The following is a 21269-nucleotide window of genomic DNA, read 5'->3' on the forward strand; positions in this document are numbered from 1 at the left end:
AAAGGTAAGAAACAGCGCTCAGCGTGAATAAATTCCTCTCAGCAAGAACAAAATAGAAGTACACATGAAAGTTAATCTTTTGAAATGGCAGGTTTCTGGAAAAGAAAAGAGGGAAGGTTTCTCTTCATTAAAAACGAAAATTATTTTTCTACCACTGTGAAACTGAAGTCTGGTGAATAACAGAAAGGATGTGGAGGATGTGGATGAGATGTGCCTTTTGTGGGGAGCAAGGCATCAGTCATAGACGCCAAGTAAAGGAGATGGCACACACATTTTTCCTAAAGAAACACATGACTCAAAAAGTGGCAACCTGTGTTTTTGTTTTTGGTTTTTTTTTTCCCCCAGAAGGTAGTATAGGTGCAGAAACTGGGAGAGAAGGAACAACTGGAAATAGGGAGACTTCTGGGGAAGTCTTACTAACAGGATTACTGCTCCTTTAAAAAGCAGCTTTCTCCAAGGAAATCACAGTATAAAACAATGAGTCTAACTATGACGACTTTTTCAGGAGCACTTACCTGCGTAGAAGACAGGATTCCAAACATGGGGAACATTAATCCGGGCAGCAAAGCTGTTACTGACAGAGGCAAAGCCTCTGTCACCCAAAATATGGCAACAACAATGAGTACATAGGCACATTGTGCTTCCTAGAAAGAACAAAGGCAAAACACAAGGTCAAATAATGAAGCTGGGGAAGATTATTGGTCAAATCACAGCCATATTTGTTGAACAGAGCCATGTCATGGTGAGAAAGAAAAAAGCTCTGACGTTCCATGCACTCGAGTTGCCAGCAAGTCTTCACTTTTAGGGATCCAGGAGATAACAGTCAATGAACATGAAAATCAAAAATCATTCATTAAATTCTTTCACACTTTTTTCTAAACAGGTTACCATAGTCGACTTTCTTTGCTCATATTAGTGCACAGGAATGTTTGTACTTGACTTCACTTGGCTTCTAAAGCTCACTGGTGGTGGAGTGTATGAATAAGCCTGGTTGTAGCCTTTCATCTTGGGACAGGGGCCCTACCATCTAATTTCTTGGTGGTTGCTTGGGTGGGATTCATGCATACCTGCCTTCCTGTCTTTCTAACTAAAAGGGAGAAATCAGCCTGGCAGAAAGCTTTGCTGTACTTTATCTGACAGGAAGGGCAATGATAAATTAAGTGCTGTGGAAGAGCCTGAATCAGCTTCTAAGTGACATGATCTTGAAGGTTATGAACCTTCTGCCTTGCTTTTTGAGAAAGACTGCTGAGTTACTGGAGAGACACAGGGAGAAGCAACAGGAATGTGATTCTTAGCCTGTAACTCTATAACCTGTTACAGTATAAAACTGTAGGCTTGTGTTTTATGTCACTGATAAGAAGTAATTAAGACATGATATGCGGCTTACATAATTTTGACATGATAGCACCTGGAATGTACTAAGTGATCAATAAAGTTAGTATCGGGCTGGGGATTTAGCTCAGTGGCACAGTGCCTACCTGGCAAATGCAAGGTCATGAGTTCAATTCCCAGTACCAGAAAAAAAAGCCAATAAAATAAAATAAAGTTAGTATCTATTATATAACTTTGTTTTACTCTCATATCACTTACTCTGTCCAAATTTTCTTTCTTTTTCTTTTTTTGGAGCCAGGAATTGAACCCAGGACTTTGCATTTGCCAGGCAAGCGCCATGACACTGAGCTACATCCTGGGCCTTCTCGTTAAATTCTGAGTTGTATTTGAAAATTTACAAAAGCTGCCTTTTGGAGTTAGTAAGGTTTTTGGTTTAAGCCTTATATAACTTCCAGCTCCACTGTCTGCTTCACCTACCTCAGGGTGAGTTCTTTGTGCTTAATGTTTACTCTCTCAATATCCCTACCTCTCTGAGGATCCTTACTAAGTCAGGACTGTGTCATAAATTTACTGTGCTATGTTTTTAAAGGAAAAAGAATAAAGGTGTTTTGATGTTGACAGTTTTTGCAGAGTCTACCTCTATAGTGTTGACAAACAATAAGACAGCAAAACAAACCTGAGCCTGGACTGTGTCTTCCTAAACTGCTCTAGAGAGAATTTGTGAATAGTAGTTTAATTTAAAATGCCAGTGTAGAAGAAAGGCTGTGTATTTTCTGGCATGGATAAGTCACAATTTCTTTCTTACAACGTTATGTTTTCTGTTGTACTTTCAAGAACCTGGGCTTCAAAGACAAAAATAAACTTTTGGCTATCTTGTTCCCTAATTACAACCAGCCAGTCTGCCAGTCCTACTTCTGTCATTTTACCCCTAAATCTATTGCTGTGCCCATTCAACTCCTGTACTGCAGGCAAGGGTGTTCTAAAACCAGATCCTTTCCCAAGAATCCATTTTGACTTTGTGACTCCTTCAGGTGAACCAGATTAAAGGGTCAGCCACCCTGAGAACTACATGGAGCACCAATTCATAAGGCTCTACTAAAACATCAGAGAAAGAAAGAAAATGTATTGTACTAGCTAAATCTGGTCACTACATAGAACCCTATGATTTTAAGGGCTGAGATTTTATATCTGCATGAGTCTTCTTTAGCTAGATAGTTACTTTAACTTTAGCTAATCTGCTCAGATGGCACAGTTTTGGTGACAGAATAAAAAGAAAAATTTAATATTCAATTATTAGCTTGCCTGGACTAATTTCCTATTAACAAGTCTAGCTCTGGCTTGGAACAATCTAGAGTTAGTGACTATAAGTTGTAATTTAAAAACAACCTTGTTGTGGACTCTTTTATTTAACTCTAATTCATAGCATTTATCCAGGAGTAAATCAATAAGCTTCCCATAAGTGCTAATTTCTGTCTTCTTATGGCCATATTTTGAACCTACTGACCCTATTTGACTATTTGGTTGAGAGAGTTTGCAACTTTACCAAGAAAAGTCAATTTGCTGTGACTCACAATGTCTTATTTGTGAGTATGTGTATATGTTTGTGTTTAATTTGAGTCAGAATTTACAAACAAGTAGATTTCATGTTTAACATGAAGTAAATTTCTGGCACATGCCTGTAATCTCAGCACTTGGGAGGCTGAGGCAGGAGGATTGTTGTGAGTTAGAGGCCAGCCTGAGCTATACAACTGAGTTCAAGGCCAACCTGAAATGCGTAGTAAGACCCTGTCTCAAAGAGACCAAAAAAAAAAAAAAAAAAAAGGAACCATTATTTTCTACCAACTATGGATGGTATTTTCTTTAAAAAATACTGAAGGATTATGTAATATTGAGATTATATACTTCCATGGCAGCCATTTTCCAAACTCAAAGAGAACTTACATACACAGTCCAGTTCTACAAAGTACCACCACACCATTTGAATCGTTTTCTTACTTTCCTGGCCATTTTGTTTTTGGAAATTAACTATGGTTATTATATTGTTATCTTCAAAGTAGTTGCTCAGATTACCAGTACAGACATGCAAAATTGATCAAACAATATAAGCACTAACAATGAACTAATGAACTAATAGAACTAACAAACTAATAGAAATTAGTAGTACAATTATCTTAACTATCTTGTATATATGTACATATCTATTTTCCCCTTCCTTCTTTTCTCTTTTCCCTCATCCCAATTTTTCTTTCCTTCTGAGCAGTTTCTTTCCCTTTCACAATATCTATTGTACCTTTTCAACCTTATTTACTGTTGCAGTTTCTTACACTAGGAGACAATATGACATTTACACATGTGGGTCTGATTTATTTTACTTATGAGTATTGTCTCTAGTTGCATCCATTTACCTATAAAAGCTTCAAGTTTATCTCTCTTTATAGCTGAGTAATATCCCATTGTGTAAAAATACCACATCTTTTTATCTGTTATCAGCACTTGGATGAAATCTGTGATAGAAAAATGTTTCCTACCTATTTTGCCTTTCAAACCTTGCTTCCCATCCCAGGATCAGTGCTTATTGCTCATTGGATTTCTCTGTTTACCGTTCTTGTGGTCCGTGAGCCAACAATATCAATATTGTCTGAGAGCTTGTGAGAAATGCACAATATCAGGTCCTTTCCTAAATGCAGTGAACTGAGATCAGCATTTTCCAGCTTTCCAAGTGATTCTCATCTAGGTCAAAGTTTGAGAAGCCTGAGGATACATGCTTACTTAGAACTTTTCTCTCATCTTTAATGCTGAGTCCAAAACATTGTTTCTAGGTACTATCTTGTTTAAGCTGATTCCCTGGATTTAAAACCTATTTGCAAAACTTGTCTACATTTCAATGTACACATTAAATTCATGTCTTGTCCATAAAGCTGTCCAAAATACATATGTGTATTTCATATTTTGTCTATCAGTTCAGAGCATAACAGTTATAGCTGGCTCAAGCACCATATTTGCATCACCTCTGTAATAGTCACTTTTCTGTCACTGGGACAAAATATCTGACACCCACAATTTAAGAAAATATGTTTATTTTGTTTCACAGTTTCAAAGGGTTCAGTCTATGGTTAGCTGTCTCCAAAGGAGAAATGGAGGGTGGAAGGAAATGACAGAAAAACCTGCTCACTCCAGTGGGAGCCAGAAAACAGAGAAAGAGGATCTGAAGAAAAGAATATACCTTTCCGGGTCATGCTCCCAGTGACCTAACTCCTTCAAGCAGGCATTAGTTCCTAACGTAAAATTAGTTATTAACTCATTAATGGATTAAAGCACTGGTGAGTGCAGTACATTCTTGATCCAATCACCTTAAAAAAGCCTACATCTGAACACGTGAGATTTCGGTGGAAAATTTTAGAACTAAAGCATAACATTCTGCCCCTGATACCCAGCTTTACACATGCTTCCTTTCTGGTTGAACTCTTTTTAATGTTAATTCTTAAATCAACACATTACATTGTATGCATTTTTCATGTACGCGTTTTAAAATATATATATATATATATATATATATAGTACCACTAAATATAACTAATTTATATTTGTATTATCTCATATAGTTATCACAGTTATCACTTTTTGTGGTGCAAACGTTCTACACACACTGCTCCAAACCTTTTCAAAAATAAAACATACAGTTAACTGTAGTTACCACATTACACAATAAATCACTTGCATTTATTCCATTCTTTGAGCAGTGTATTGATCAAACAATATAAGCACTAACATTTCCTTTCAGTGAACCAATAGGAATTAGCAGTACACACACACACACACACACACACACACACACACACACACACACCAAACTATCTCGGCCTCTGGTAACAACCAATACTCTACTGCTATGGTATTGTTTTTCTGAAATTCCACATATGAATGAGGCCATGCAATATTTGTCTTTTTCTTTTTGCCTGGCTTATTTCACTTAACATAATACCCTTTGGATCTATCCATTTTGTCGTAAATGTAGAAATGTTATCCTTTTTATGGATAAGTAGGACTCTGTGTTTTTTCTATATAATAATTTCTTTTCTGTATATATACTAAATAATGAGATTGTGGGATCATCTGGTGATTCTCTTTTTAATTTTGAAAGAAACTGTAGTGTTTTCCATAATGGCCCCACTAATCTACATTCCCATCACAGTGTTCACAGGTTCCTTTCTACCACATCCTCAGAGAACATGTCTCTTTTATCTTCTTTATAAAAGCCATTCTAACAGGTTTGAGGTGGTGTGTCACTGTGTTTCTAGCTTGCCTTTCCTGATAATTAGTGTCACTGAGCATTTTTAATATTCCTACAATCATTTGTATGTCTTCTTTTGAGAAACCTCTATTTGGGTCCTTTGTTCATTCTTTAAAAGATTTGTTTTGTTACTATTGATCGAGTTCCTTATATGTTTTTGTGTATTAACCCCTAATCAGGTATATGATTTGAAAATGTTTTTTGGTATGTAGGTTATCCCTTCACTTTATTTCCTTTGCTGTATAGACATTTTTAGATTGATATAATTACATTGGCTTACTTTCCCTTTTGCTTCTTGTGTATTGGGGTTCTTGTCCAAAATATAGTTGCTCATTTCAATACTTTGAAGCATTTTCTCTATGTTTTCTTCTAGTAGTTTTACAGTATCAAGTCTTACTTTTAAGGCTTTAATTGATCTTGAGTTGATTTTGTGCATGAAGTGGGGTAAAAGTCTGATTTTATTATTTTACCTGTAGACATCTAGTTTTCCTAACACTGTTTATTAAAGATACTGAACTTACTCCATTGTTTGTTTTTGGAACCTTTGTTAAAAATCAAATTGTTGTAAATGCATGAATTTATTTTGGGGCTCTTTGTTCTGCCACACTGGTCTATGAGTCTGTTTTTCTACCAGTGCCATGCTGTTTTAATTACTAATGTTTTGGAGTATATTTTGAATTCCTGGAGTCTTCAACTATGTTATTTTGCTCAAGAGTGCTTTTAGTAATTTAGGGTTTTAAGGATACACTTGAGGTTTTTGAATATTAGTGTTCTTTGATGTGTAGAATGGTCATCTCCTTTTTCTCAGGGCAGTGCTGGTGTACACCTGTTGGGCAGGTATTCTTACTAATTAGCAGCCCCTTTTCATTCTTTAGCTGACAGTTATATACACATCCAACTGATAGATCCAACACAGGAATAAATACCTCTTTCTTTTAGCTCCTTTCTCTTTTGTGTGATCCTTTTGGTGGCGGTGCGCAGAAAGGCACTGTTTCTATTCAATACTATGTAAGCATCCAATAGCAGAAATCTAATCCAGGCATAGTGCAAAGCACTTTCTGTTAAGAATACCAGATTAAAATACCTGGAGTAGTTGATTGCTTTGAAGTCAAAAGAGTTATGACCACTTTTACTAAACAGCAGAAAGACAGAAAGATAGAGGAAAACAATCATCTATTATTCATATTCATTCCAAGAAACTAATATGAAGGTGAATGATTTCTGACAAGCAGCTTCTTCTGATGTAGAAGAAAACTCAGAAGTTGTTTTACTTTGCAACAACTCAAGAAGGTTGCTTGGTATTTGATTTCTAGAACAAGATTTTAGGTAGAAACTTCTGCAGATGGGAAGGAGAACTTCAGATGGAGGGATTGGACATGTCAAGGGAAAATAAAAAGAATTCAGATTTATATACCTATGACATCTCACCATGATGAAGGTAATCATTATGGACAGCAAACATGTGTGAATAAATGTAATGTAAAATATGAGGCATGATTGAAACACATGATAAATGTTTAAATTAACAAAAATATTACAGCAAAAGACACATTACCTTTAATCCCCATAGTAATTCACCCCCTTACTTCGAAAATACTTATTCCGTCATTCTTTCCACTTACTAAAATTGTTCTCAAACTCCTCTTTCATGTCTTTAGTTGCATTTTTATGGCTCTCTTAATGGCCTAATTCAATTCAAAATGCTTACATTTCACAGCCACATTGATTTTGGAAAGAGCCAAAAGTTTCTCTATGACAGATCTGTTGACTAAATTGGGTGAAGACACACTGTAATTTTTATTCAAGCCTGCCTTTTCGATGGAGGGCACTTGGCAGTAGCATTCACTGTATTTTTGATCACACCTCCTAAAGCCATAAACTGCTTCAGAAAGTGGGTTTAAATAATGGTGGGTTAGGTGTGCTGGAAGTAAGGGGGAATATTTTGAGGGTCAAAAATGGCAATGCATTTTTATTGTAATAAATGTTGTATTTAAACATTCACATATTTTTTTCATACCATGGGGCTTCTTTTTGTCATTAAGAATTTATAGTGTGGGGGCCGGGGATTTAGCTCAGCGGCAAAAGCATTTGCCTGGCAAGCGCAAGGTCGTGAGTTCGGTTCCCAGTACCGGAGAAAAACCAAAAAAAAAAAAAAAAAAAAAAAAAAAAAAAAAAAGAATTTATAGTGTGACCTAGCATTTCGAGTTATGCCATCCGTTTTTACATTGATTTCTTCTCTATGTTTTTTACGTTTCTCTTTCTTACTACTAAATCAGAAATGCCACAACCATCACCATAATTGTACACAATCAGCACCACCATCTACCACATATGAGCAATGATAGCAGATGAGAGCAACGGAAGGTGTCTAACTGTCAAGTCATCGGGTAACTGAATCTTCTTCCCCTTCTCAATCCGCCCAAGGCTTGCAGGAGTGATGGATCCATTTGATACCATTTTTGTGATTAACTCTGAAACCACAGAAAGTACATATTTTTTCAAATTCTGCCAGAGATAGCAAAGGACTTTAATATTATAAGTTCTTGAACTTCATAACATAAACAAAAGTAGTATCTATTTTTATCTTGTTTATTTATTATGAAGGAAAATACAAAAAGAAAACATGGAATTATGACTAGCATAGGCCTTACCAAAAACATTTGAAAATTATTATTCCTTCCCAAAATACTGTATGTGAAACAAACAAAGGAGGAAGAGGAAGAGGGGCAAGAGGAGGAGAAAAAAAGAAATGGAAAAACAGTAGCTTGGGAAAATTTAAAGAATTAGAATACCAGTTGTCTGTTCTAAAATCTCTACACTCCTATGTCTTTCAAAATTATATATCACAAAGTTAGACAAACAAACCACTCTCACTTAGGCAGGGGCAGTTTAGCAGAATAAAGATGTGAGGGGTTGTATTAAATCTCTCACCTGTGGTGTAACTCAGCCCCACCTGTCTGCTCCACTTGTATATTGTGCTTCCCTGGATCATGGATGGCCACCCTAACCCTTTCAATAGGTGCAAGAGGTGGTCTTATATTAACCAAATAATGGAGCTATTACTGGTATATCCTGTACATTAAAAAATATCAAAGTGCTCAAAGAAAATGTTAAAGGATCAAATGCAGTATATGGTTTAAAAGAGTTTTCAGAATTATGAAATATTTAGAACAGATAGAAAGTTATATAAAAACATATTTGTATATGTTATATTTAACAAATGTTGACATATTTAGATTTTTTAAATAATAAAACATTTTAGCGAAAGACTGGTGAATGTCATTCCTTTGCATCCTTTCCATCTGTGCAACCCCAAAGTTAACAAGTGTCTAGAGCAGTCTGGGAGAAACTTTGGCCCTTGAGTTGTTTTCCTTTTAAGACAAAGGTGTTAATGTATGCGTTATTCTTCTAAACTAAAACCTCAGTATTCAGGTTTAATCTCAGTGTTGGCACCTTGCAATAAATAAGTGGGCTTTGGGTTCCATTTTCGGCCCTCGTCTCAAAAAGGTTCACCATCCCTGCGCTAGAGTGGAGTGTGGTTTATGTTCTTTCTATTCATGTTTTTGTGATTTTGCCACAAACAAACTTTAATATCTTAATGAACAAGATACAGTTTAAAATTAAATAAGATCTCCTTATGTGTTATACTGTAACTTGTTTTTTCACTCAATATATCATGTGTTTCAAATGTATTGATGTTGATACATGTAGAACTGTTGTTTATTCATTTTTTTTTTTGGGTTTTCTCCGGTACCGGGAACCGAACTCACGACCTTGCGCTTGCCAGGCAGGCGCTTTGCCGCTGAGCTAAATCCCCAGCCCCTTGTTTATTCATTTTAAGGGACTATAGTATCCTTATTCATGAACATATTAAAATTTATTTGTCTGTATTTCTACTGATACTTGTTTGCCTCCCCTTTTCAATTTTCAATACTATAAGGCTGTGAACATCTTTTTTAAAAACTTAGCTCCACATAAATATAGGAAAGAGATTTTCTATGTTACTATAGAAAATCACAGCAAGATCTCTGAGTTAAGTGCTCTTTGAACTTTATTATTGCATATTTTACATCCAAGGTGGTTGTACAAATTTTTTTTGTACTGTGGATTGAACCTAGAGTTTTCCCAACAAGTTACATTCACAGCCATTTAATTTTTTTTAACTTTTGTACACAGTCTCACTAAGTGACTAAGTTACTCAGACTGGGCTTGAACTTGTGATCCTCCTGCCTCAGCTGTTTTACACTAGCACTAGAAATGTGGAACAATCTTTCCCATTCCCTTACTGCCACCTTTTAAAAAAATCAATTCTTGCAGTATTATCACTAATTTAATTTCTAGAGCTTTTGGGTAAGGCTCATGATTTGTATGGAAAGTTGTTTATCATCTTTCTCACATTTCTCTAAAATTTTCTTGATAGTCTTCAGCCTGTTAGTCTGTCTTTCTCTTAAATTTTAGAATCACAGTTTAATGTGAGCACGCCTTCTTGACTCACTAGCCCTAACCCTAACCCTGTCACTGTTATCCTCCACATAGTAGAGCCCTGTTCCATTAGTCTGCTTTATCTTGCTATAACAAAATACCTGAATTGGGTACTGCACAAAGGAAAGAGAGTTGTAGAGCTCACAGTTTTGGAGGCTGAAAAAGGGCCTTTCAGGTGGGTCTTATGGTTTGAGCTCGGTGAGGGCTTCTTGGTAGATGGCATCACAATGTGGGGCCTGTGTGGCTATTTGTAAAACAAGGCACTTTCAAGGTAACTAATTGGGATCTCACAAGAACTATATTGGTGCTGTCAGAGGGTAGTGTCCTTAATGACCTGATTACCCCTTTTGCTAGGTTCTACCTCTTTTAAGATTCTATCACCACTTAACTTCCTAATACTGGAGACTGAGCTTCCATCACATGACACATTGGGGAACAAACAGAGTCCATATCCAAACCATGGCACCTGGTTACTGTTAACCAATCTTCCTTCACCACTGGTGCATCTATCTGCCTCAGATCCAGCTGAGCTCCCTGCCACTATCTTCTCTAATTGTCGCTTGGCTACTGGACCTACTCTACCCTCTCTACTAATTCCACAGTTCTGATACCTATTAAATCACTCTGAGGATGGCTCTGATTTCTGTCTTGCTACATACCATGCTCTTCTACCGGATGCCCTAACACTGACTGGACATCTAGACCTGCTGGTTGGGTACCTCTCGCCTAACAACCTCCAAAGGATTATGGTGGCCCAATTCCCCTTTCTCCATTTCTGCAGTTTCACCCAGCCCTTTCTTTGATTCTATGACATACACATTAGTGTGGCCAGAAAGCCCACCAGCCTTCCAAGTTTGCACCTTTCCCTGTCACAAGTGAAGCAGGGACACTTGCAATGGCCATTCTAGAAACCCTAATGTTGGAATCAATAGATGTTTCTTATGTCGGAGGAAGAAAACAACAGCTACAGAAGGCCCAGCTTCTAGTCATAGCCAACGACACATCCTATCAGGTGCAACTGAAAATCAAGGGACTTGAGACCTTCACTGATGCTCATCGGCTATTGGGTGCCACAGTCTTAGAACATGCATAGCACTCAGCAACCTCTTGGCTGCCCCGGCAAGTTTGTTCTGAGGTAAATACCTCTTGCTGTTGATGGGTAAATGATGTTCACCGGCTATCATGGGTAGTCTGTGACCTTAAATTAACCCAGGCCAATGTGCATCACCTATGTCCAAAAGATCCCTCTATTTGCCTTTGACTTGTTCTTTTGATTGGCGTCCATGGCCTCCGGGGCACTGCATGCTCTATTGTTCAGGGCCTTCTCTTCCCTGTAATGTCCTTGGTGATTCCTCACCCTCCTGAAGAAGAGCTATTTCTTAAGATTTGACTGGCCATGGGGTACATTTTCAAGCTTGGGTAGCCTCTCAATTATTAGTGCTGTCAAGGTTAGGGTGTCAGATGTAGTAGAATTTAATAGATGCTAAAACTAATGATAAACAGAAGGCCACCACACGCATCTTGCAGGGCTGATGTTATGTGTCAGCAGTATGTTGCAACCTGCTCATGGATTTTCAGGAGCAAAAACCACCGCAGGACAGATGAAAAGAAACTTACATTTATACGCACATCCCAAACACCCTTTATGAAAGATACAGCTGGTAACCAACCCAGAAGCATTTGGTGACTCAGGCTGAGTACAAGTATAAGAAAGGGCATAAATCCCCCAGACTCCAAGAATGCTCTCCTAACAGAGTCTGCCTGGACAATTGGCTATCTGAGTGTGTCCAGCACCTGGTACTGCCTGCTTCTGCCATTCATCTTGATTATCCATGAACACTGTCACAATAAACTGGTGAGTATTAGTTGATGTCTAAGACTCGTCTGTGATGAGATCTGAAAGGAAAAAGGTTGTCTCTGAAGACACTGGTTTATTATAATCATTTGAAACCCTGAATACAATACATTTGTTTATTTTTAATTTCCATGTCTATCCTTACATTTCTAGAACATCTAACAAGTTTTTTTTTATATTCACCTGTTCTTGCTTTATACTTCTATTTTGAAAACTCATGTTTTTCTTTTTGCAGATTCTTTCCTTTGCATACTTGCTGATTTTCCTGTTATTTTCATTCTATTCAGAGTGTTTTCGTGTGTTTTGATTTTTTCAGTCTTTCTTCATTGTCCTGTTTTATCTAGAAAATTTATTTTCTAGTTTCTCTTAAGTGGTAGTTGTTTAATTCTCATGCTGTCTCCTTCTAAGTTCATTGTTTCTTGTTTGGCAGTTTTACAGTTCTGCTCAGCCTGTCCCTAGCTCCCAGTCCAGAACGGGTCTTATTGTGGCAGCTGGGGTTCTCTTCCTGCCAGGACCATAGACACAGTCATCTGGCTGGGTCAGGGGCCTGAGGTGAGAGCCTTCCTGGCTGGAAGACTGGGCTCTGTCAGCTTCCTATGAATCACCATTGGCAGTGGTGAGTCTAGCTCTTTTTCTTTTATAGCTGTAAGAAAACCACTCTTCAACCCTTTGTTTCTAGCACTGAACTGCTTCTGATCATGTAAGTATTTTGAGGGGGTGGGAATTTATACCACAGGTTCTTACTTTTGCATCTGTATTCTTTCCACTTAATCCTTTATCTTGATCCACATATAAAACAGTCTCCATTCCTATGCCTATGATTCCTTAGCATCTCTTTCTCTTTCCTCTGCTTCTTCTTCTTTTACTCTTTCCTATTTTCCTGGTGCCCAAATACCCTCGCCCTCACCTCAATGGGCAAATACCTTTATATATTCTCCAGAGCCCTCATATTTTTGCCAACAAACAGAATTGGAACTAAAATGTTTACCTGCAGAGGCAATTCCCCTCAGCAGGCATTTTTCCATTCCTCTGCCCCCACTTAACTGTATCGTAGTAATATCTGTCTTAGGCATCTCAAGTAAGTGAGCACAACCAAAGCTTGCTAAGGTGGTAGAGAAGTCAAGTACCACAAGGACTGGGAAATTTGGATAATGAGTCCCCCCTTACAAAGTTCTGCCTGTCAAATTATCTTGGGACATGTAGTTGATTATATTTAGAAATCACCTTGGTTTTCTATTAAATTATAGCCCCAGATGGAATTGAAGCATAAATTCTGCTTTAGAGTACAGTCTCCCCATTTTTGTAATGATACACTGACTAATATTAGGGAGTAATTTGGCTGATTAATTGGTTCATATGTGGGTACAATTTCCTCGTGGCACAGCATGATAAAAGCAGAACGAATCACAGGCCTCACTCATTGCAACTGATTCTCTAAAGAGAACACAAAGCAATTAAGAAATAGGAAAAATCACCCATTCTAAATCTGCATGCTAAAAGCAAAACACTGTTATTATCTGACAGGACCTATAAAGATCTTTGCATGGTTTGCAATATAACTACCCCTACTGTGGTAGTGATTTCTCAATCCATATTAATTACAAAGTTTAAAGTACTTTGAAATGCCCTCATTTTGGAAGATGGAACGTATTAAGGAGCACAAATACAAAGCTGAGGAGAAATAACTAACATTTCTTGTTACTTTTCAGACAAAATATGTAACTCTATATACAGTTCCTGGCCCCACTATGCCAATTACCATGGGAACGTTTTAAATTCCTCTTTTTCACTCAACCTCTGCACCAGTACCTGAAATATGTGGTTTTCACATCCCACTCACACAGTGGAACTGTAAATAACCACAGAGATCATCTAGTTCTCCAACCTGACAGTGCACGAGGGTGTGATTAGAATGCACACCATGAATTGGCTTTGGAGTCAGCCACACATGCAGCCTCTTGTGCCTCCCAACCCAGAGATGGAGACTTTATGCAAGCACCTCAGGTAAATCTAGGGCAGCTGATCTACAGACAACATTTGGAACCTTTTGAAGGAAAGTTTCTCATTTTACAGATGAGGAAATGAGCTGAGGTAGCATGTCAGAATCACTTGGGAAATGTTTCAGAATATGATAGATAGGTCAAGATAGGCCAGGTTGTGCTTTCATAAGTCTCCACTAATCTCAGCAGTTCAAAAGAGTAAACACATGATTTGAACATAATATTTGTCTTTCATAAGTCAAGGCTGCTCTGCAATCCAATGCTTTTTATGATCCCAAATGCAGGAATAAGGGAGTTGGGCAAGCTGAGCAGATTCTAAAGTTCTCATGTAAATACTGTTAAAGAGCAATGTCACAACGGGCTTGAGAGACACAGATTTTTGCTTGTATCCTCTTTTCCCTTTATGGACTCCTGTGACTTTGTGCAAATTTCTTAATCTTTCTGATTTTGTTAATTTGGCTGACAAATAGAGGTAATACTGCAGTTTCTAAAATTATTGAGGCTTATAGGAGTATTCATGTTTATTATTGTTAAGAAGCAAAGTATAAAAAAAACTATCACTGATGGGAAAACAAGCCTTGTTTAAAAAAGATCCTCCTGTTACAGCTTTCTTTCTTTCTTTTTTGGTACCAGGAACTGAACTCAGGACCTTGTGCTTGCCAGGCATTTGTACCACTGAGCTATATTCCCAGCCCCGTCTCATTTTATTAAAGCTCTTCCTTTGTATCATCTTCTTTCTCCTGCATCTATTCCTTCTTTCAAGAGCTAATGTAAGTCTCACATCCTTCTGCCATGTGAGTTCTTTCATCCATCCATTCAGAACAGTTAATATATGTTTTTATATGTGAGTAATTAAGGAATTTCCTCCTCAAAGGAGAAAAGAATTGGTGTGATTATTTCATTCAAATAACTAGCAACTGTGCTATTTTCTTAATGATCATTTAGTACTAATTGGAGAACTAAGAGTACTTTTATATTTAGATGACAGTTTGAAGGAATTTATCCAATCCTTCAGTGTAAATCAATAAGAAAACAGAATTTATTTAGCAGAGTCTAATTTATACCAAGTATTAGGTGTATTCTTATCTGCACAGAAGCTATAAAGACAGACATTCAGTTGCTATTAAGATCACTGGCTCTAGACTCTGAAAGATACTGGTTGGAAATATCTGTCCAGACAGATTTTGGCTAGCTCTTTTGTATTTGCGTATATTTCTAGTTTACAAAGTTTGAGTAATAATAAAAATGATGGACTTATAAGAATTAAATTTGAGCTTCTATTTGACTTATGCATATTAAATTTCCAGGATGATGCTGTTATAAAATATTCTCCTGAAAAACACAGTCCCAAGGTTCTTCCAACTAGCAGATATTAAGGTACTAACTCAACATCATAATTCATAGTGAGTGTTCAGACACAGGTGTCATGCTAAGTGGCAGCAAATCCTGAAAACCTTACACAGCCACTTATATACATGTGACTCTGGAACACTAAACAAATCACACACTTCTCATTAGTCCAGTGGTAGACCCAAGAGCACCATCCCCAGTGGTTAGAATTGCTGAAATGTCTTGGCTTGAGCACAATCAATAGCTTCAGTTTGGCTGGGGAGACAGGTAAAACTGACCTCTTCTGCTATGTGACCTGTCTAAGAAGCATGATAATGAAGAGGTCCAACTTGTGGTAAATTATTAACAAGCCACAATAATGCAAAGTACAAACAAGGAACACAATAAAGGATTACTTGGAGGAAACAGGGAAATAGAGATTTTGTGAATGAGAAGGGATCCAAGAGATCTAGGGCAAGAGGTGTTAGCAAGGTGAAGGAGAATTAAAAAGATTTAAGATGTGTCATGCATGTGTATCAAATACCCACAGTGAATGTAAACTTTACATGTCATAAACCTGAAATAAAATAATAATAATAACAACAGTAATAATGAAAATGGGGAAAGGGGATAGAGAGATAGGGGTAGGAGGAGGGAGGGAAGGAGAATAAAGGAATCCAGTTGTACTATGCACGGGTACCTATTCCCTAAGATGAATGTAAACTTCATGTACTGCAAACATGTACAAATACAATTTTAAAAATGTAGAAAATCCTAAAACAAAACCACTGTTAAAGAATAAATTCTAAGTTGTGACAAAACCCAAGTTCAGCACCAGTTTCTACAGCAGCTAAGAGGCCCTTGTTAAAGTTCCATATCTCTGAGCATCATTCCTTTAATGTAAAATGAGAATGACAACACATAGGTAGTGGCTTGGATTGTGATGAAAGTTAAATAAGGTAATTTGGGAAAGCAGATGGCAGAGTGCTCAGAAAAGTCCATCTTTTGTTGTTCCTTTTAAGACTACTATGAAAATATTCCTAGAGTTTTTATTGACAGATGGCACTTTTTTGACTAGAAGTGGAATTAAGTTAGGAGTTAGGAACATTCAACAACCCGTAATGAAACAAAAATATCAACCTGTAATTCACTTTTGTTAGTTTTACTCTGTGGAGATTTATTGTTTTTTGAAAGCTGTTGTTTTGGCTTTTTGTTTTGCATGAATTATTAGCCTATTGCTATATCTTTACAAGCTTAGATTCTTCAGTTGAAGGACTGAAAATTACAAGTAAATTGATTTGCATCCATGTCAAAGTAAGATTTGTTTAAATTTTAAGCCCTCCAAGAGTTGATCTACTCCTTTAAAAAATGTCCTGCTTTCATTGTAAGCAAGAGTTAATGCAATATTTTTCAAGCATAATTAGCAGCTAATTGAATGATTAAATATGCATTTAAAGTGTCCAAAAATGAAATTATATTATTGTAATAGGAAAGATTCCTCCCAGTAACATTGATTGAGTATTCACAAGTGAATTGATTAGAAGGAAAGAAAAAGGAAGAGGAAACACATTTATAAATACAAAGTGATGTTAAGAGTCTGGCTTTCCAGATCTAATACACCATCTTGGAAAAGTCGTTGGACACATTTCTTAGCAATACTATTCTTTCTAGTAAATGAATCATGGACTCAAAGTATTACTTTGTTATTTATGTCTTCTTGGTCATACAGTCTGAAAATTATGCATGGTAGTGTTATGTATTTATATAGCAAAGAGCGTCATAGATGATACTATAGTAAGGCTTGAGTTTAGCTTGAATAGTTTAATTTCCTGTTTTCTCTCCTATAAGTAGTATGTACACTGAGAATAGAGATATTAAAATATGGGAGATGTCCAAGTATAAACTAGAATACTTCAAGATAAGAATGAGGTCTAGGAGACCCATGGGAGCTGGGAAGTTGGAAAGAGAAGATCATCATGCATATTTGATGGAGCAACAGGACCTCATACAGATAAGAGCCCTGTGTCTGTGACTCAGTTTTGTCACCCGGCACGGCAGCTAATATCGCACTCTGCCATTGCTCAGGGGAAGGGATGCGTGCTGCAGCTGGAAGACCATCCTGCAGGAAATGGCCCCATGTCATGATGCAGGGGCCAATTCCTCCCCCAGATTGGCAGGTGAGGGAGTTTTTGGCAGACTCAAAAGAATTTTTTGTTACTTCACATGAATTTCCAGAAAAATGACAAAGACTTCTGAGAAAAGCTGGAGTCCCCACCATATTACAATTTATGTGATTCTGTTTTACTACAGTGAGTGGTACTTGTTAGAGAAGAACATCCGCTAGGCTTCGTCCACTAAAGGGACTGTGCATTCTGGGATGGTAGGCATTGTCCCAGCTGTCGAGTCTGTCAATGGGAAGACTTGTACTACCCCACTTACAGGATATCAGACTCTGCTCCAAGGATGTGCTGATGAGTATTTGCTCAGTCATTTCTCAGAACAAGCCTGCTACAATTCCCATTTACATATAAGCATACAGAAGCACAAGAGGTTTATGCAACTCATTGGGTCATATGGCTTGTAAGTAGTGAATCTGGGACATGGAGCACAGGGCCTGGTCTGGAGCCTGTTCTTTTACTACCAGGTAACACTTGTAGCTGGCAACAAAAAAGTGTTCACTAAGTGATTTGAATAATTTTTCCCCATGAGATTAAACATACATTAAGCTTATTATTCTGTATTTAATAGACTACTTTTTAAAGCAAACTAAAAATTGTTTACAGGTACACCAAAGTGAAATAAAATCTGAAATGATCAGAACATGTTACAGTGATTTATAAGACTTTCCAACTAACCAAGGAAAATTGCATCATGCTTTCAAGGTTTTCTTACCCCACAAGGAAACTAAATTTCTGGAAAGTTCTATAACCCACAACAAGCCACAGAGCTAACAAGAAAGTTAGACTTCTCTGGACCCTGAGACTCCTAATCACTCCTCTAGCTCTTTCCCCCAGGATTACATAGCTGCCTGTTCTCCAGGAAAGGGATTGTGCTAACCCATGGTGGTTCCTGGGGGTTAATAATTTGAATGACAAGATCTTGAGGGTCATGCTTCGTTTGTTCTCCCTTTCATTTAGTTTATAGACGAAGGCAATTCTCATTGACTATTATGTTTAATTATTCTATGTAGTCTTCCTGAGAATAGACCAACATTAACCATTAAAAAGAAGGAAAGTAGACAGAACACAATGTGCAACCATCCTGACTTCAAATACCAAGAGTCAGCATTCATTCAGGTCTGAGCCAGGCAATTAATTAAACAACACTGGTAAAGCACCACGAAAACAGATCAGGAAATCCTCCCGTCTATTCCTCCAAGTTCACCTACCTTAGTGGAGATAATGAGCGGAAGCGGCAAGAAGCCCAGCAAACTGACAGCTATAAGGAGAAGCCGACGGTAAAGTAAGATGTAACTGAGGAGTTTCATGGTCTCAGGCAGGTGGCCTCGGTGGCGTTCTCCGCAAAATAAGGCAGATGTTAAATAACCAACCTGGATTAATATTTTTCCAGCACATCATCTTCACTCACTGCCCTACACAGACCAACATTAGTTAAAATTAAATCTCATTTTTTATTGCTTTACTATCACAATTAAAATACAGAGATAAGCCCAAGTGTTTATGAGAAATCAAAGACCATTTGCTCATGGGGTTTTTGAAAAGCAAAATTGCTCTTTCCTTTCTGATTTTGTATTCAGTAACTGATGGTAGACAGGAAAGTTCCCTAACTTCCTGTAACTGGAATCATCAGCCAGTTGTGGTGGTGCCTTGCACGTATCTTCACAGGTGGTCAGCAGCGAGTGTCCAGGAAAGTGCATTATCAGTGTCTAAACTGAAACAGCAACGTCTGTAGTAAGGATTTCAGTGTATTGCCACGGGAAAGAGAAAGTATTTTCAGTGCTGATGGATTTTCCTGGATCTTCTCAGATCACATATTAAGGTAGCTTTCTGTAAAACTAAGGGCAAATTTCCCCTGTAGGTTTAAAGCAAAGTTCCATGTATCTCTTAGATCCTATTGCCTATTTTCATAGGAAACCAAAGGTAACCATAAAGACTTATATCAGTGCTCTCCTTTAAGACAGATTTTGCAAGCTTGAATTGCTACTATTGTGCTGATATTGATTATATAATTATCAAGGAATCTGCCCCGAAATGAATCACTAGAGCCTTTCATGTGTGTGGGTGTGGGCACGTGTGAAGACAGGAGCTTTTCCAATAGTGATATGGAGAATATGTTTTGAAATTCCTTGGGCTAGGGATTCTCTGGCTTGTTTCTGGTACTGTCAATTAATTATCCAACAAATTTCAATTAAGCAGCTACTATGAACTCAGCCCTAAATATAAAGAAAACACACTCTCAGTCCTTCTATAATTATAGCAAGTTTCTCTTGACACACATAACCCCATTTTCATGTTATCTACTGCTAGCATTTAGAACTTCTTTCCAATTCTGTACCAATGTGATGGCTTTCCTTTCCTTTCAAGGAAAGAAGTTTTTTGCCAATGCTCACTGTATTAATGTAAATTAGAAATGTTTTTTTCTCAAAAAAATATAAATATCTAGAAAAGTTACATGTAGTATTTCAGGAAAATCAGGCTTGTAATGCGAAAAAAATCTAAAAGACACATTACATCACAATTTTCTCCAGATCAAAGAAAGGGCAAATAGTGCATAAATAACACTAGAAATAAACAGTGAGTAATAATAAATAGAAAGAATAAATAGCGTTTCAAAGTCAATTAAAGGAACTGCTGAAGTTGCTAAAATAATCAAAATACTATTAAAACTGTAATCCATTGCATGTATTTTCCCCCTATTTTTTGCAGAAACGATTTCTATTCTCAGATTTCTCTAAGCCACATGCTGAGATCATTTGAACTTCACCTTATGATCTTAGAGAATTTTTCTTTGTGATATGACACCAAAACTAAAAAGGCATTTGTGTGACATTTAACAAAAAGTTTACATATGTGCAGGGAGCAGCGGCACTTAAACCAGTCTGAGGCTAAAGGAAAAACACCCTATCCTTGTCAGTGCCTCTTTCCATGCCCATTTGCTTCCTTCTGGTGCCCATTTCTCACCTGAGAAGGCCTCCCAGGCCCTAATAGTCCTAATATTGTGGCCTGAGGCTAAGGCAAGGTCAGTATTCCATGGGTGCTCAGAATTATATATGGCTCCTCCTTCTCTACCCACAGCTCTTCTCCTGCTCTCATTGGCTTTTTCTGCCACTGTACAGAAAGAAAAGATCTCACAAAATAATTCACATTAACCATGGATAACTAACACGAGATTAATATGTTTACAAGTCACCACAGAATGAAACCCTCAGGGGCTTTCCGGCATCTCGGGAGCATATCTTGAGGCATCTTTCAAATTGCCTCATGTTAGACAATTTCATGTCATGGACAAATTAGTAACAATTGTCAAGTTTTACCTCTTTATAAAGAAACAAATCTCTTTTAATATATTGTCATTACACTATATTTTATTTAAGTTGGATCATGCTATCTCATGATCATAGATTAGTCCATTTAAAAAGTTTTTACAAACTTTTTAAATGATAAATATTGGTGATTTACTTATTGTTGTACACTATGTATGGGAGTTTATATTCAGCAACTCATTTAATCTTCAAAATCCAATACAAGTTACATATATTTACACTGTTATTATTATTTACATGTTATTATTTTGTACATTTAGGAACTAAAATTCAAAAGACCAAGTAAAATATTCTAGTTACTAAGTGGCATAATAATATAGCAGTAATGTGGATCCAATTCTTCCTGGCTCCTAAGGCAATATTTTTGTCCTATGTTATATGTCTATAATAATGACTTTTCATTTGTCTCTAGACATTACTCATCAAGTCTAAAATTTGTATACACACACCTACTTTGGAAAACCTGGGGATTGTAAA

At 37.1% G+C, this 21269-nt stretch overlaps 1 protein-coding gene across 1 annotated transcript in view; it reads right to left on the reverse strand.

The window, feature by feature from the left end:
- Positions 1-18797, reverse strand: part of Slc13a1 (solute carrier family 13 (sodium/sulfate symporter), member 1) — a 78463-nt gene extending 59666 nt beyond the window's left edge. Inside the window, exons 1-2 of the mRNA XM_005402324.2 lie at positions 18678-18797; positions 516-644 (exon numbers count right to left, since the gene is read on the reverse strand). Of these exons, the coding sequence (XP_005402381.1) occupies positions 516-644; positions 18678-18776 (228 nt within the window). The 5' untranslated portion in view covers positions 18777-18797. The remainder of the gene's footprint in view (positions 1-515; positions 645-18677) is intronic.
- Between the last annotated feature and the right edge of the window lie 2472 nt (positions 18798-21269).

The sequence above is a fragment of the Chinchilla lanigera genome, unplaced genomic scaffold (genome assembly GCF_000276665.1).
Source record: "Chinchilla lanigera isolate Chin_1 unplaced genomic scaffold, ChiLan1.0 scaffold00078, whole genome shotgun sequence".
NCBI lineage: Eukaryota > Metazoa > Chordata > Mammalia > Rodentia > Chinchillidae > Chinchilla > Chinchilla lanigera.